The following is a 15,602-nucleotide window of genomic DNA, read 5'->3' as shown; positions in this document are numbered from 1 at the left end:
AGACCTGCCCCCGCTCCTCGTGGGCGCGTCGACTGGACGCTCTGTTTTTACCTCATTTCCGGAGCACATCCCTCGTTAGAAGCTTGCAGTAGGGTGGATTCGCCTAGTGTGGGCGGCCGGAGACCACTGTGATTTAACTGTTTATTCCTTTCACCCTCCTGGCCCGGTACCATGGGAGTGACTTGGTAGGCCCGCAAGGGACTTTGAGGGGCGGCGTTTGGGGTCGGGAAGGGCCCTAAGGAGCCTGGAGTGTACCCGGGAGTAGGCTCGGGACCGGGGTCCACGGTCCTCCACGAGCTGAGCAAGATGTCTTCGGAATGTGTGGGTGAGGGAGGCACTGTGAGGGTTGCGGATTCTCTGGGTTTGTTTGCTCAAAGATGCTTCTTTTCGTCCTGGAAGGCGGCAGGTAAAAGGTTTTGTCCCAGGAGCCCATCGGTGGTGAAACTCCTTCCTTTTTCTTCCTTCCCAGGAGGCCATCGGGCTGCCAGGGGCGGAATTTAAGCGTTGGAAATAGGTTGTCCGGACTGGGACCCAATCTGCAGGCGGGGCTAGAGGGGGTGCAGGATAGGCCACGGGGGAACCATCTTTTTTTTCCGGGTTTTCTCCTGCCCCTCCCTACAGCCACCTAATGAAGTTAGACCAGCCCGTGTCTGGTTCTGGTGTGGCCGTTTTAAGATTTTCAGTCTAAGGGGCGGGAGGGAGAAGCTGTTGGAGTCAGATGAGGGTTCCTACTGTGTTTAATTATATGATTGGACTAGTTTCTATGGACTTTTACTGACATGATATAAGTAGGGTGGCAGAGAAAGGTATGGGCCTAATGCCTGGGGGCATGGGTTCCCAAATGGTAGATTTCAGGTCTTTTTTGGTTTTGTTTTGAATATTGGTAAGTATTAGCATGTTTCCAGTAAGAGAGGGCTGGAGGCTGGGATATCCTGAAGTTAGTGGCCAGAGCCCGTGGGAACTACTTTTTCCGGTAGCTCTAGTTCTTGCTGGCTTGTCCGTTACAGCACTTTTGTTTTCCATAGTGGACATCATGAGCCTTTTCTAAGTCTTCTTGTGTAAGGGGGAATGTGTGAGGGATGGAATGAAAAGTTTGTAGCATAGAGCCTTGGAACTCTGGAAGCCCCTGTTCTTTCAGTAGAAGACAAGAGAGGGAATGGGACCCTTAAGTTTTTCACACTCCTGGGACTTCTGACCCCTATAACATCAGTTTAGGGATTCTCTTATGTTTCTCAACAAGGCACATCATCTCATTGCTCGTGAATGCCTTTTTCGATGGAGAGTTGTGACAATTTTTAGCAACAGCAGGACTTCCATTTTTATACCTTCATGTAGTTGATCATAAAGTTACGTGGTGTCTTCCAAAATTCAGTAACATGCAGTTTTTATATAGCTAGGTACCACATGCAGTAGTTTTTGTTTTCTTTTAAATTTATGTCTTTGCCTTAAAAACGTTTTAATAGGCAGCAACGTCTCCAGGGAAACAATCTAGTATAATGGATAAGAACACAAACACAGAGCCAGCCTGCTGGCTTCAAATCTTGCTACACCAAACCAAGCTCTGTGACCTTGTGCAAGTTACTCAATCCCTCTGTACTTCAGTTTCTTTGTTTGTAGCAAGGATATAAATAATAGCTCATTTATAGGGCTGTTGGGAGGATTCAAAGAGTTCATTTGTCTAAAGGCCTTTGGACTCTGCCTGGTACATGGTTGATGCGAAATGATTGTTACCTACTACTCTAAAGGGGAAGCCAGTTTCACTTACCATAGAAGGAAATCTTGAAAATAACATTTTTATTTCATTGTTTTGATTTTATTCTTGTACGCACTGTTACCTCTCGTTCCTAAAGATTATAAACTTGAGGCTTGCTTTCTCTTGGATCCTAGGGCTGTTGAATACAATTTTCTGCATTGACGGAAATGTTCTATTGACACCATTGTTGAATACACTAGCCTTCGGTCACATGTGCCTATTGAGCCTTTGAAATGTGGGTAGTGTAGCTGAGGAGTTGACTTTTTAATTTGACTTGTTTTATTAGTGTAAGTATAAATAGCCACATGCGGCTTGTGGCTACTGTTCTAGACAGTGCACATTCAAAGTGTTAGGGAAATGGTGTAAAGACATACTAACCCCAGATTGAGATTTTCCCTATATAGTCAGAACTGAAGGAATCACAAAGGACATCCCTTTCTCATATGACCCAATGTTACGGATTGCTCAATCTCTACCATTTAAAACCTTCTCTCTTGGGCGCCTGGGTGGCTCAGTTGGTTGGACGACTGCCTTCGGCTCAGGTCATGATCCTGGAGTCCCGGGATCGAGTCCCACATCAGGCTCCCAGCTCCATGGGGAGTCTGCTTCTCCCTCTGACCTTCTCCTCGCTCATGTTCTCTCTCACTGTCTCTCTCTCAAATAAATAAATAAAAAATCTTAAAAAAAAAATAAAATAAAACCTTCTCTCTTTTTTTTAAAATGAGACTATTTTTTAAATCATTTTATTTTATTATTTTTTAAGATTTTATTTATTTATTTGACAGAGAGGGCATACAAGTAGGCAGAGCGGGAGGGAGAAGCAGGCTCTCCACTGAGCAAGGAGCCTGATGTGGCACTCTATCCCAGGACCCTGGGGTCATGACCTGAGCCAAAGGCAAATGCTTAATCGACTGAGCCACGCAGGCTCCCTTAAAACCTTCTCTTGAACATTGACATACATGTCCTGCTTGGGAAACATTGGTGTGATATGGAGTTCACTGTACTGATGAGAGTGTCCTGAGACCTGTGTTCTAGTTCTCAGTGGAGCTCTCAGGAACTGTGAGCCTCTATTTCTTTGTCTTTAAAATGAGAGAGAGAGGATCAGGGGAACTCCTGGCCCTGAAGAGCTGTGGTTCTGTGATTCTGAGTGAATGGCTCAGTGAGTGCACCTAGGTCTCTGGGTACTGATGATTTGGTCCTCTCCCTTCCAGTGTGTCCCAGATGCCTGTGGCTGAGGGCAAGAGTGTCCAGCAGACGGTGGAGCTCCTCACCCGGAAATTGGAGATGCTTGGGGCAGAGAAGCAAGGAACATTTTGTGTGGATTGTGAGACCTACCACACAGCTGCCTCCACTCTTGGCAGCCAAGGTCAGTGAGATGGATCTGCAGGATGGCTGGAACCTCGCTTGGAGTTGATTGACATTCATGTTCATTGAAAAAAATATATTTTTTTCTCTATTGAAATCTTTATGCTCTTTTGCTAAGGGCGGTATTCTTGAACATGTGGCACATGTTTCTGAATGCATTAAATCTTGGTCCTTCATCTCTTAAGACTGGGCCGAAGCTTTAGTCTTTTTGCACTTTGCACTTTTAAAGCTGTGATTCTCAGGTGATTGGTCACTGGCTAATGGCATCTAAGCATCTGGATTACTTGGTAAAGGTGCAGAGTCCTGGGGCACCTGTGTGGCTCAGTCGATGAAGCATCCAACTCTTGATTTTGGCTCAGGAATCAAGTCCTGCATCAGGCTCCACACGGAGTACAGCATCTGCTTAGATTTCTCTCTCTCCTTCTCCCTCTTCCCTCCTTCTCACTCTCTAGCTTTCTCTCAAATAAGTAAATAAAATCTTAAAAAAATAAAGTTGCAGAGTCCCGGCTCTCCTTACCACCTGATTGGTGCTATAGGCCTCATAATTACACTTCAGCCAGCTCCCTTGATGATCTTTACACACTCTTCAGTTTGAGAGAGACTCCTTTTAGGTCCGGAAGTCTATGATCCTTTCACAGCTTTAGAGTGTTTGAACTTCGTGCAGAAAGGCTTTCAGATTCCCACACCTAGTCAGTGGCATTGGATATCTCACTGGCATGACCTTGACCTTAATTTATTTTTATTTTTATTTTTTTAAGAGTTATTTATTTATTTATTTGACAGACAGAGGTCACAAGTAGGCAGAGAGGCAGACAGAGAGAGAGGAGGAAGCAGGCTCCCTGCCGAGCAGAGAGCCCGATGCGGGGCTCGATCCAGGACTCTGGAATCATGACCCGAGCTGAAGGCAGAGGCTTTAACCCACTGAGCCACCAGGCACCCCTGACCTTGACCTTTATTTTTATTTTTATTTTTTTTTTTATTTTTATTTTTTTTAAAGATTTTATTTATTTATTTGACAGAGAGAGTTCACAGTAGACAGATAGGCAGGCAGAGAGAGAGAGAGGGAAGCAGGCTCCCTGCTAAGCAGAGATCCCGATGCGGGACTCGATCCCAGGATACTGAGATCATGACCTGAGCCGAAGGCAGCGGCTTAACCCACTGAGCCACCCAGGCGCCCATGACCTTGACCTTTAAATCAACTTTTGTGGGGCGCCTGGGTGGCTCAGTGGGTTAAGCCTCTGCCTTCGGCTCAGGTCATGATCTCAGGGTCCTGGGATCAAGTCCCGCATCGGACTCTCTGCTTAGCAGGGAGCCTGCTTCCCTCTCTCTCTCTGCCTGCCTCTCCATCTACTTGTGATTTCTCTCTGTCAAATAAATAAATAAAATCTTTTAAAAAAATAAAAAAATAAATAAAAAATAAATCAACTTTTATGGACACCTGGGTGGCTCAGTGGGTTAAAGCCTCTGCCTTCAGCTCAGGTCATGATCCCAGGGTCCTGGGATCGAACCCCGCATCGGGCTCTCTGCTCAGAGGGGAGCCTGCTTCTTCCTCTCTCTCTCTCTGCCTACCTCTATGCCTACTTGTGGTCTCTCTCTCTGTCAAATAAATAAATAAAATCTTAAAAAAAAAAATCTTTTGTTTTAAGTATATTGAGATGGACTGTGGATGGTGATGGTAGGGAGGCAAAGAGAATCTTTCTTATTCTTCAAGTTTTTATTTAAATTCTAGTTAGTTAACATACAGCGTATATTAGAAGTAGTAGGAGTAGAATTTACTGATATGTTGCTTACTGTAACAACGGGTGTTCATCACCCCATTTAGCCGCCACCCACTTCCCTTCTTCAATCCTGTTTGTTATCTATTGTTAAAAGTCTTTTATGGTGGGGTGTCTGGGTGGCTCACTTGTTTAGCGTCTGTCTTCGGCTCAGGTCATGATCCCAGGATTCTGGGATCGAGCCCCTCAGCAGGGAGCCTGCTTCTCCCTCTCCCACTCCCCCTGTTTGTGTTTCCCTTTCTCGCAGTCTCTCTGTCAAATAAATAATAAAATCTTAAAAAAAAAAAAAAGTCTTCAGGGCGCCTGGGTGGCTCAGTGGGTTAAGCCTCTGCCTTCGGCTCAGGTCATGATCTCAGGGTCCTGGGATCAAGTCCCGCATTGGGCTCTCTGCTCAGCAGGGAGCCTGCTTCCTCCTCTCTCTCTCTCTGCCTTCATCTCTGCCTACTGTGATCTCTGTCTGTCAGATAAATAAATAAAATCTTTAAAAAAAAAAGTCTTCTATGGTTTGCTCCACCCTATCTCTTTTTTTCCCCTCCTGTATGTTAAACTCTTTTGTTTCTTAAATTCTACATATGAATGAAATCATATTGTTTTTTTTTTTTTTTTTTTTTTTTTTAAGATTTTATTTATTTATTTGACAGACAGAGATCACAAGTAGGCAGAGCAGCAGGCAGAGAGAGAGGAGGAAACAGGCTCCATGCTGAGCAGAGAGCCCGATGCGGGGCTCGATCCCAGGACCCTGGGATCATGACCTGAGCTGAAGGCAGAGGCTTTAACCCACTGAGCCACCCAGGTGCCCCAATGAAATCATATTGTATTTGTCTTTCTCTGACTTACTTCACTTACCATAATATACTCTATTTCTATCCATGTTGTTGCAGATCTCAAGATTTTTCTTTTTGATGGCTAATATTCCATTATGCATCTCTATAATATATGTAGATGTAGTAAATGTATAGACATATGTATATATAGATAGTAGATATGTATCTATACATCTCCCACATTTTCTTTGTCCGTGCATCAGTTGATGGACATTTGGGTTCTTTCCATAATTTGGCTATTGTTGATAATGCTGCTGTAAACACCAGGATGCTGTACCTCTTCGAATCTGTACTTTTATATCCTTTGGATAAATACCTAGTAGTGCAATTGCTGGGTCGTAGGGTAGTTTCTTAAATTCTTAAGAAACTCCATACTGTTTTCCACAGTGGCTATACCAGTTTGCATTCCCACCAACAGTGTAAGAGGGTTCCCCTTTCTCTACATCCTTGCCAACATCTGTTGTTTCCTGTGTTAGAGAACGTTTGCATGTGAATTAGAGAGCCTGGGTTCTCTTAGTCTTGGCTCTGCATTAATTTGACCTGGGACAGTTCCAGAGCACAGAGGTTAGATCATGGAACCAGAGAACTAAGTCCTGGTCACATACTAAATGCAACTTATTGAAGTTCCACAACCTATAACCGTTTCTGTGCCGGTCATTAGCCTATTTCTCCTGTAGACCCATTCCCCATACTTTCCCTGCCATCAGCATTTGCCAGGCCCCTTTTAGTCACCTTTGGCCAGTGAGGGGCAGTGGGGAAGGCTAGAGGACCGAAGAAAGAGCACAGGATCTCCTCTCCTGCTTTGAGCAGTGTCTCCGGATGTGACTGTGTCTATCTCTTGGATTTAGCTCCTGCTGGGTGCCCCTTGTGCCTGGCTCGAATGACAACACATCCTTTCTTTTTTCCTTCCAGACTTAGGGAAGCAGTAGCTTCCTACTGCTAATAGAAAGTATTTCTTATTCCTAATAAGCAGTATTATTTCTTTTTATTTTATTATTATTATTATTATTTTAAAGATTTTATTTATTTATTTGACAGACAGAGATCTCAAGTAGTCAGAGAGGCAGGCAAAGGGAGAGAGGAGGAAGCAGACTCCCCAAGGAGCAGAGAGCCCGATGCAGGACTCGATCCCAGGACCCTGGGATTATGACCTGAGCCGAAGGCAGAGCCTTAACCCACTGAGCTATCCAGATGCCCCAGCAGTATTATTTCTTATAGTAGCTTCCTGTGCTGCTAATATTTGAGTGGCCTCACTGTTTGTTTTGTTTTTTTTTTTTTTTTTCCCAACCCTGGTATTTTGTTTACTGTATTAATCCCCTCTGATGAGGGGCGCCTGGGTGGCTCAGTGGGTTGAAGCCTCTGCCTTCAGCTCAGGTCGTGTTCCCAGGGTCCTGGGATCGAGCCCCACGTAGGCCTCTCTGCTCGGCGAGGAGCCTGCTTCCTCCTCTCTTTGCCTGCCTCTCCGTCTACTTATGATCTCTAGCTGTCAAATAAATAAATAAAACTTAAAAAAAAAATCCCCTCTGATGAAACTATTTGCTACATGGTCTGTTTCTGTATCTTCCCAGGACTGTTCTATCATAGTACTGATCCCCTAGTGTTGTGGTCATTAAATAAGTTGTGTGGTCATTAAATAATATATGCAAAGTACTTAGAACTGAGGTTGTCATGTAGTGTTTAATAAATAAGAGCTCTGCTGAATTTCATCATCAGTAAAATCACAGTGTTACCATTAGTTTTGCCTTCAGTAGGAAGGATGTAGGAATTGAAAGAGAGAACAGTTACGAAGGCATTTGGAAAACGAAACATTTGTGCACAGATATAAGATGGCATACGTATCTATGAAACTACCTGTCAGAGGCTCTGTTTCCTGATTTGACCTTTACTTTTTAAGGAGCTACAGTCTAGTTGGGGAGAGGACACATTGGTAGCAGACAGTGGGGTGGAATGGAAGGAGCAATAGACTTGAGGTCAGAAGGCCCGGATTGGAGTTCCACTTCTGCTCCTTGCTGACTCTGTGCCTTTAGATCACAAGTTTTCACGTGAGCCAGCATTAACATTACCGAGAGAGCTCGTTAACACAGGTTGTGGGGGTACCTCCCAGACTTTTCCACTCAGTAAGTATCAGCCAGGGCAGAGAATCCACATTTTCAACAAGTGCCCAGGCGGTGGCGCTGCTGCTGCTGTTGCTGGTCCAGAATCCTATAGGCTTCATTTTCCTTGTATGTAAAAGGGGGAGAGTAACACTGGTTCTGCTTGCTTCACAAGTTTGTGCTGATATAAAGATACTTTTTAAAAAAAGATTTATTTATTTGAGAGAGAGAGAAAGCACAAGCTGGGGGAGAGAAAGAGGGCAAAGCAGACTATGAAGGGCTTGATCTCAGGATCCTGAGATCATAACATGAGCCAAAAGCAGACTCTTAGGGGTGCCTGGATTAAGCCTCTGCCTTCAGCTCAGGTCATGATCTTAGGGTCCTGGGATTGAGCTCTGGCCTCTCTGCTCAGCAGGGAGCCTGCTCCCCCCCCACCCCTGCCTGCCTTTCTGCCTGCTTGTGATCTGTGTCTGTCAAATAAATAAAATCTTTCTAAAAAAAAAGCAGACACTCAGCCAACTAAGCCACCCAGGCATCCCCAAAGATACTTTATTTTGATTTAAAAAATACTATTGTTTGTAAACAATTGGCAGTGCCTTCTTCATTAAAAACAAAAACAAAAACAAAAACCTTAGCTGACTTTCAAAATATTTTTAAGACAGTAAGAACTGCAGACAACTATAGTATGAATTAGTTACAGTGAGTTTGCACAAGAACAGAATGACAGATCATCTTTGGGTACTTTTGTTTTTTTTTGCATTGGGTTTGGCAGGAGGTGAAAGGTACGCATTGGCAGCAGGTGGTCAGGAGGGATGTGGGGGGCAGTTGGCACAGAGCCTGTTGAGATTTGGAAGTGGCAGCAGAATGGAGGCCTGTGTAGAGCTGTCTCCACCCCATCTTCTCTTTCCCACTGTTAAACTCTCATTCCTGCCTAGGATGTCTTTCCTCCTCCGTGCGGCTGAATTCTATCCTCTCCTCATTTCATAGTTCAGGTCCTGTTTTCTCCATGAAAGTTTTTCCTGCTGATTCTTGCACAATTTGATCTCTTTCTGCTCTGATCTTCCTTCCAAGAAGACTTCTGGTCTGTCCCATGTAAGCATTTTGGTCTTACAGTCTCTTTAAAAGTTTTTCACTTGTCTTTATTTTTTTTTCTTAAAGATTTTTATTTATTTATTTGAGAGAGAAAGAGTGAAAGAGCAGTTGGGAGGGGCAGAGGGAGAGAAAAAGGGAGAAGCAGACCTCCACCTGAGCAGGAAGCCTGACGTGGGGCTCGATCCCAGGACCTTGGCATCATCACCTGAGCTAGAGACAGATGTTTAACTGACCAAGCCACCCAGGTGTCCCTCACCTGTCTTTAATGAGAGCATCAGCTTCCTGGGCCAGGTGCTAAGTCCTCCACTTGCATTGCCTCTTAAACTCTTGCAAAAAATATTGGGGATAGGGACGCCTGGGTGGCTCAGTGGGTTAAGCCGCTGCCTTCAGCTCAAGTCATGATCCCAGGGTCCTGGGATCGAGTTCCGCATGGGCTCCTTGATTGGCAGGGAGCCAGCTTCTCTCTCTGCCTCTGCCTGCTGGTATGTGTGCCCTCTCTCTCTCTCTCCTTCTGCCTGACAAATAAACAAATGAAATATTTTTAAAAAACTAAAAAACTAAAAAAAAAATATTAGGGATAGTTAAGTACTTAATAAATATTTTATAGTTAAGTCTTAATAAATACTTGGTAGTCTATCCATTGATTCTTGTTGTATATGAGAGGGGGATTTTGCTTTCCATTTTCAGTTAACCAAATATATGTAGCTTTTCTTTCTTCTTGCAGAGAATCTCTAGTAGTAATCATCAGTGAGAAAACTCATTTCTCAGAGAAATCACCCAAATCAGCTAATACTTTAAAGCACTCCAAGGGTTTGGGCACCTGGATGGCTCAGTCGGTTAAGCATCTGTCTTCAGTTCATGATGCCAGGGTCCTGGGATCAAGTTCTGCATCCACCTTCCTGCTCATCAAGGAATCTGCTTCTCCCTGTACTGTTCCCCTCTGCTTGTGCATGTGCATTCTCTCTTTCACTCTCTCTCTCTAATAAATAAAATCTTTTTTTTGCTAAAGATTTTATTTGACATCAAGCATCCATCTAGGAGATCATCTCTCAACCTAAGAACTAAACTGTTACTAGCTCTATCAAAATTCCCTTGTGGTCCTCACATTTTCTGTAGAGCTGGGTTTTACCACATGCTGCCTTGCCTGCCGTTCTTCTCTCTTCCTCTTTGAAAAAGATCGTTGGTGAGGGGAATTCCACCCTCCACCCCTGGCCATTGCCCTCCAAGATGGCTGAGGTAATGGCAGATTGCCATCTGGCCCTGTTGTGCACATTTGACTCTATCCCGGGATTTGAGGATGAAGATTTTGATGCTGATAGGCTCTCTTTCCCTGCAGGTCAGGCTGGGAAGCTGATGTACGTGATGCACAACTCAGAGTACCCTCTGAGCTGCTTCGCCCTCTTTGAGAATGGCCCTTGGCTTATTGCCGACACCAACTTCGACGTGCTCATGGTGAAACTCAAGGGCTTCTTCCAGAGTGCCAAGGCCAGCAAGATTGAGACACGGGGTACCCGTTACCAGTACTGTGACTTCCTAGTAAAGGTGGGCACAGTCACCATGGGGCCCAGTGCCCGGGGAATCTCCGTAGAGGTAAGACCTTGGGGAAGCAGGAGCATTGTGTGCTGAAGCGCTGCTCAGCAGAGGGCCCTGTAGGTTTTCTCACCCCTCTGAATGCAGACAGGCACTTATGCCTTCCTCATCCCTGTCTCCAGGGCCTGTGTGCTCCTCTGTCCTGTGGCCTTTACCTTTTCTTTAATCATTCAGGCTCTGGTCCATGATGGGAATGGGACGTTGGGGTCAGAGCAGATAGAAAGCTTAGGAGGGCTGGCTTGCTGGAGAAGAGAAGGGACCAGTCACCCATCACAAGGACTGGAGCAAACCAGGGCAACTTTTTGTGCAGGAACTTTTGGGAGGTGGGCCCTAAATCATGTGTCTACATAGTTTTTCCATAGTACAACTTAAGATAGGTCACAAAGGTTGTGTAGCAAGATGAGCTTTTCCTTTTGACATGCTGTCGATTTTCTTGCATGGTAGAAAGAGGTGTGTGTGCGGGGGGAGACTTCATCTCTGAGGTGTATACTGGAAACCACAAAGAATGTGGCAATAGCTGGCTTTGGGACCAGTGAAATTCCTCAGTCTACCACATGCCCAGCACTGTGTGAGATTAAAAAAAAAAACCCCAAAAAACAGGTGAGCTACAGGGGCCTGCCTTTTGAAAACGTATGATAGTAAATGAGCAAAGCTGAAACAAAGTGTTTTTGAAGTTAGTCTGTAAGACATTCCCCGGGCACAGATTGCTCTGGGAATTCAGGCCAATGAGAACACTGCTGACTTTGAGGATTGGGATGCTTTCTTCAGGAGTAGCATGTAAAGAGGGACTTAAAATGTAGAGATATGGGGATAGATGAGACTCACAAAGCATTCCAGGTAGAGAAAAGGGCCTTAGCAGTAATTACTGTTCTGAAACTCCAGGGACCCCTGTGACCAAGATTTCCTGACCCCTTTTGGCTTGTGATACACCTCGCATTTGCTGAGACCCACTGGGAACCCACTGTCTGCCTGTCCTTCCTATTTCCAGCTTTATAGTACAAATATATCCCAGTTCTTTCTTTACGTGTTTTTCCTCATGGTTACTAATTATTTTCCTTGCCATCTTTCCAGTGAAAAAATAGGAGAAAGGATTGAGAAAGTGTAAGATGTATCTCCTTTGGCCCTTGCCACATTGGTGGGGAAATTACTTCTTAGGGTCAGGTGGGGTCCATTGTGGGGGTAATGTTTGGTCTTAAAGAGACCTAAGAGCATGTGTGTCTGCTTTGCGCCCTGTGGACACACACACAGATACATACACACTTTTACATTCTCTTGTTCTTCATTTTCTGTCAGAATTTTCCTGAGCTCTCCTTGGATCTTCATGCACCATAGCAGGGACTGTACAGTTCTGAGATCATCAGAAGGGGCCTGTATCCTGTCCTGGGTCTTGTGGGTGGGGGCTGTGGGTCGATAATTCCCAAGATGAGAATGTCAGAGATCCCTAAAGGGAATGTGGAATTCCTGGTGTGTGGCTTGAGTTTTTCCTGTGGAGCAATGCTGTTAGAAGGTGTGTGTCTTGGGCTTGGGGTTGGAGAAGATGGGAGCAAGGGGCAAGAGGTGCAAGAGAAGCAGAAGACCTCATTCTTGCCTGCACTCACCTTTGTTCTCTGTTCTTTTGGTTCCCAGGTGGAGTATGGCCCCTGTGTGGTAGCTAGCGACTGCTGGAGCCTGCTGCTCGAGTTCCTACAGAGTTTTCTAGGCAGCCACACACCAGGGGCTCCCGCAGTGTTTGGGAACAGACACGATGCCGTCTATGGCCCAGCAGATACCATGATCCAGTACATGGAACTCTTCAATAAGATCCGCAAGCAGCAGCAGGTGCCAGTGGCTGGGATTCGTTAGTGACTGGTGGCTGCCTAGCTGAGCTCTGTCACCAGGGGGTCGGTACAGGAAGATCAAGGGCTGCACCCTGAGACCCCTGGACCCCAGAAACCCAGGGTAGACATGGAGGCTTCTCTCCCTCCTCTCAGCTATGACTTTTGTTCTGGGGATCTGGACTCCCCTCCCCTGACCCTCACACACAGCCCCCCGGCAGCTGCTTCACCCTACGCCTTACTGGACTTGGCCTGTTCTCAAGAATGGTAATTACGAAGAATGGAGAAGTGTGGAGCTTTCCTGCTTTAGGGAAAAGGTAGGACAGGGCTGTCCCTGCCCAGTGTTGGTGGGAAAGCAGTCTGTATCTCCAGCTGTTGCAGATTTGGCCTAGGTCCACAGTGGATGGACTGGGCTGTGCTGTGCTGGGCTGTAATAAAGGCCTCTTCCTCTACTCCAGGGATGCAGTTGGGCCTCTCCTGGAGAAGGAGTAGAAGGCATAACTTGGTGTGATGGCTGTCATTTCTTGACCTGTTTGCTGAAGTGAACTGTGAGTTGACTTTTCTAGGATACTGCCGGAGTACTTTGGAGTCTCCCTCTGGCATCTTTCTGTTCTGTTGTGAATGAGGTTGAGCTGTAAGCCAAGCTGCTGTAACAAAGAGAACCTAAAGTACAGTGGCTCCTGGTAGAAGGTTCTTCTCTCTTCTGATAGTACAGATGTAATCAAATGGTCTGGGGCAGATTTAATTATACACGGTCACCAGGACCTTGGGTTCCTTCTGTCTTGTTCAGCCAACTTTGGGGTATTGACCTTGCCCACCAGGTCAAAGCAGACTCATCAGTTCCGTGTCTGCAATACACCAGGGAAAGAGAGAGCAAAGCACTTTCTTTTTAAAGGATATGACCTGGAGTCCCTCAAATCATTGTGGCCACACTTTGCTGAAAGGGGCGCTGGGACATAGAGCCTCTTACTTCAGTGACCATGTGTCCAGTTAAAACCCCGGGGCTTCCATGACTAAAAGATGAAGGAGAAAATGGATGTGGGGGCCTAGTCAGGGGCCTCTGCTACATGGAGCTCAATGGATGTGCCCAGGAGGGCCCTTGGTGGTTATTTTGGAGAGCACCCCCGGTAACGGAGTTATTTGTCAGTCGCATTGGGTTAGGGCAGGTGCCAGAGCCACTCGTGAGTTTCCCTGGCTTAGTCACGCTGGGTAGTCCGTTCCGCCCCCCTTGCCTAAGGGTTCACGGCTTCCTGAGCTCTTTGTCCTTGTTTCATTTGAGGCTCCAAGCTGCTCATTGAACTTACATCGCCTGCTCAACCAACTCAGGCTACAGAAATGTTCACTTGGGCTAACATTGATATATACAGGCAGGAATGGTCTGAGGAAACACTTTAACGAATTTTACCACAGAGCTGTCCTCAAGGATACTGTCCCTCACTGCAGGTACCTCAGAGAAATTAGTTTTAGATCAGATGCCTCTGCAACAGGAATCGGGAGACCGTCACATTTCCCTTGTAGATTTGGCTGGCAGGAAGCTCGGTTAACTTCAACTGCAGGACCTGCTGCCTGTACTTTTTGTTTTCCTTTGCCCCTGGCATTTTTGTTTGGTTCTTTCTTCTGTTTTTGCTTTTTAAAATTGAGGTGTGTTTTAGATGTCATTTACAGACAATAAAATGCATACATAGATCTTGTGTTTTTGGCCCTCTGATTTATATTTGCTCTCGTCCAGCTTTATCTGTGTTTTTCTGTAGACTCCCTCAAAGCTTTTGTGAGATGAGATGGCGTTTTGAAAACATACAGAGATAGAGTGTGATAAATGTGATTCAAGACGTATGCATTTTACGGAGGGGTTCTGTGCTCTAAAAGTAAAGAAGAGTATAAACTCCCTAACTGTAGTTTGCCTTTTGATGCAATCTTGGCTCATACATTTCCTCATACTTTTCCCTTATTTCGAGCATACATTTAACCAAAGTCAAGTCCAGAGGACACCAGACTGGGCTTTATGAACTGCCACATTGGGTACTTCTGTCCACTCTTGTTCTTTGCGTCAATTAAAAAAAGTTTATCCTTATAAAAGGCAGGTAATGCAATATATTTCTTCATTTAACATATATGGCTCCTCTAGTGAGGTTGCCAAAACTGAACTGGTAACTAGTTGGAAGGGTCCAGATGTCATCTAGCTTTTATGTGCAAGTCGGAATGGGACTTTCAAGAGCTGTTGAGAATTGTCTGTATCATTTTTGAAAGTTCAGGTTGAATGAAAGCTTAGGAGCATTGGTATAAATTTAAGGAAAAAAGGGCATGGTGATCCTCATTTTATAAATGATAACTTAAATGTGGCTAGTTAATGGAGATACCATGTGTTTGGTTTTAAATCTGATGTGGTTCCTTCTTTGCTAGATCTGTCTTCCTGAGTCTCCTGCCTCTGCTTGCAGAGGCTTTTCCCTTCTTCCCATCTGTATCCACCCCAAAAGAGCAGAAACTGGGTTCTAAGACCCTGCTAACATGTCGGCTTGGTGAGTACCTTTGTCAGAGCTCTGCAGCAAAGCTGTGGGACTCCACTAGTCTTCCTTTTTTGGGAGCCGGGGAGGTGGGGCCCCCACATAGGTCATGCTGAGAGAGGAGGCTGCAGTTGGGACCGAACTCCAGACTTAGGACCCGTAGCTGCTATCATGTGTCTAAGTGTGGCTCCTGGGCCTGTGTGTGGTGCCAGGTTATTTTAGGTGGAATGTGGAAAACACTTTTCTGTTAGTACTTACGTCTTATTCTAATGTGTATTAGAAAAAAGCATCACTAGCACTTTATTCCTTAGGATGAGGGTAAGTTTTTAAAGAAGAACTATTGAGTTCTTGAACTATTGAGCTCTTGCACAAATGATACCTGTAGATGGCAAACCCTGGGATGGCAGAAGGCAAATGCTGGGATTTGGGGAACCCTGTATTCTACCTGTGTCTAGCCCATCACTTGTATCCATTCATGGTTCCTGCACTGGCTGTGCCCTCCTCCTGTGTCCCCTGCTCTTGTGATTCTCTGTACTCCTGTTCCCAGGCTGCCTCCTGCTTGCTTGCCTCAGATCTTGAGTACCGAGTGGTCAGTCACGTTTCCCCGCCATCTCTTGGTGTTCTTGCTCCTCTGAAGGAAGACCTAGAGACTGACCACTGGTCTCCACTACCAGGTCAGCCCTGGCCCAGTATGTCCAGTATTCATTCATGGGGCTTCAGTGAGATTTTTCTTTTCCGAATCCTGGATGATAAAGGAAAGCAGTTAGAAATTCCATGCCCTCCTCATGCCCTCCA

The 15,602-nt window shown here is 45.5% G+C and overlaps 2 protein-coding genes across 4 annotated transcripts in view; both read left to right on the top strand.

The window, feature by feature from the left end:
- Positions 1-7: 7 nt before the first annotated feature.
- Positions 8-13,992, top strand: MED20 (mediator complex subunit 20). The gene is made up of 4 exons (XM_059177954.1): positions 8-185; positions 2,965-3,119; positions 10,239-10,492; positions 12,119-13,992. The coding sequence occupies exons 1-4, from the start codon at positions 172-174 to the stop codon at positions 12,332-12,334; spliced, it is 639 nt and encodes a 212-aa protein (XP_059033937.1). The 5' UTR covers positions 8-171; the 3' UTR covers positions 12,335-13,992.
- Positions 12,484-15,602, top strand: part of USP49 (ubiquitin specific peptidase 49) — a 91,360-nt gene continuing 88,241 nt past the window's right edge. For 2 of the 3 annotated variants that reach the window (XM_059177933.1, XM_059177936.1), the window contains exon 1: positions 12,484-12,623. The gene's annotated coding sequence lies outside the window, so the exon portion shown is untranslated. The remainder of the gene's footprint in view (positions 12,624-15,602) is intronic. The other variant, XM_059177939.1, reaches the window with a different exon arrangement.

This window comes from Mustela lutreola, chromosome 6 (assembly GCF_030435805.1).
Source record: "Mustela lutreola isolate mMusLut2 chromosome 6, mMusLut2.pri, whole genome shotgun sequence".
NCBI classification, from domain to species: domain Eukaryota; kingdom Metazoa; phylum Chordata; class Mammalia; order Carnivora; family Mustelidae; genus Mustela; species Mustela lutreola.
This window is presented reverse-complemented; position numbering and strand designations above follow the sequence as displayed.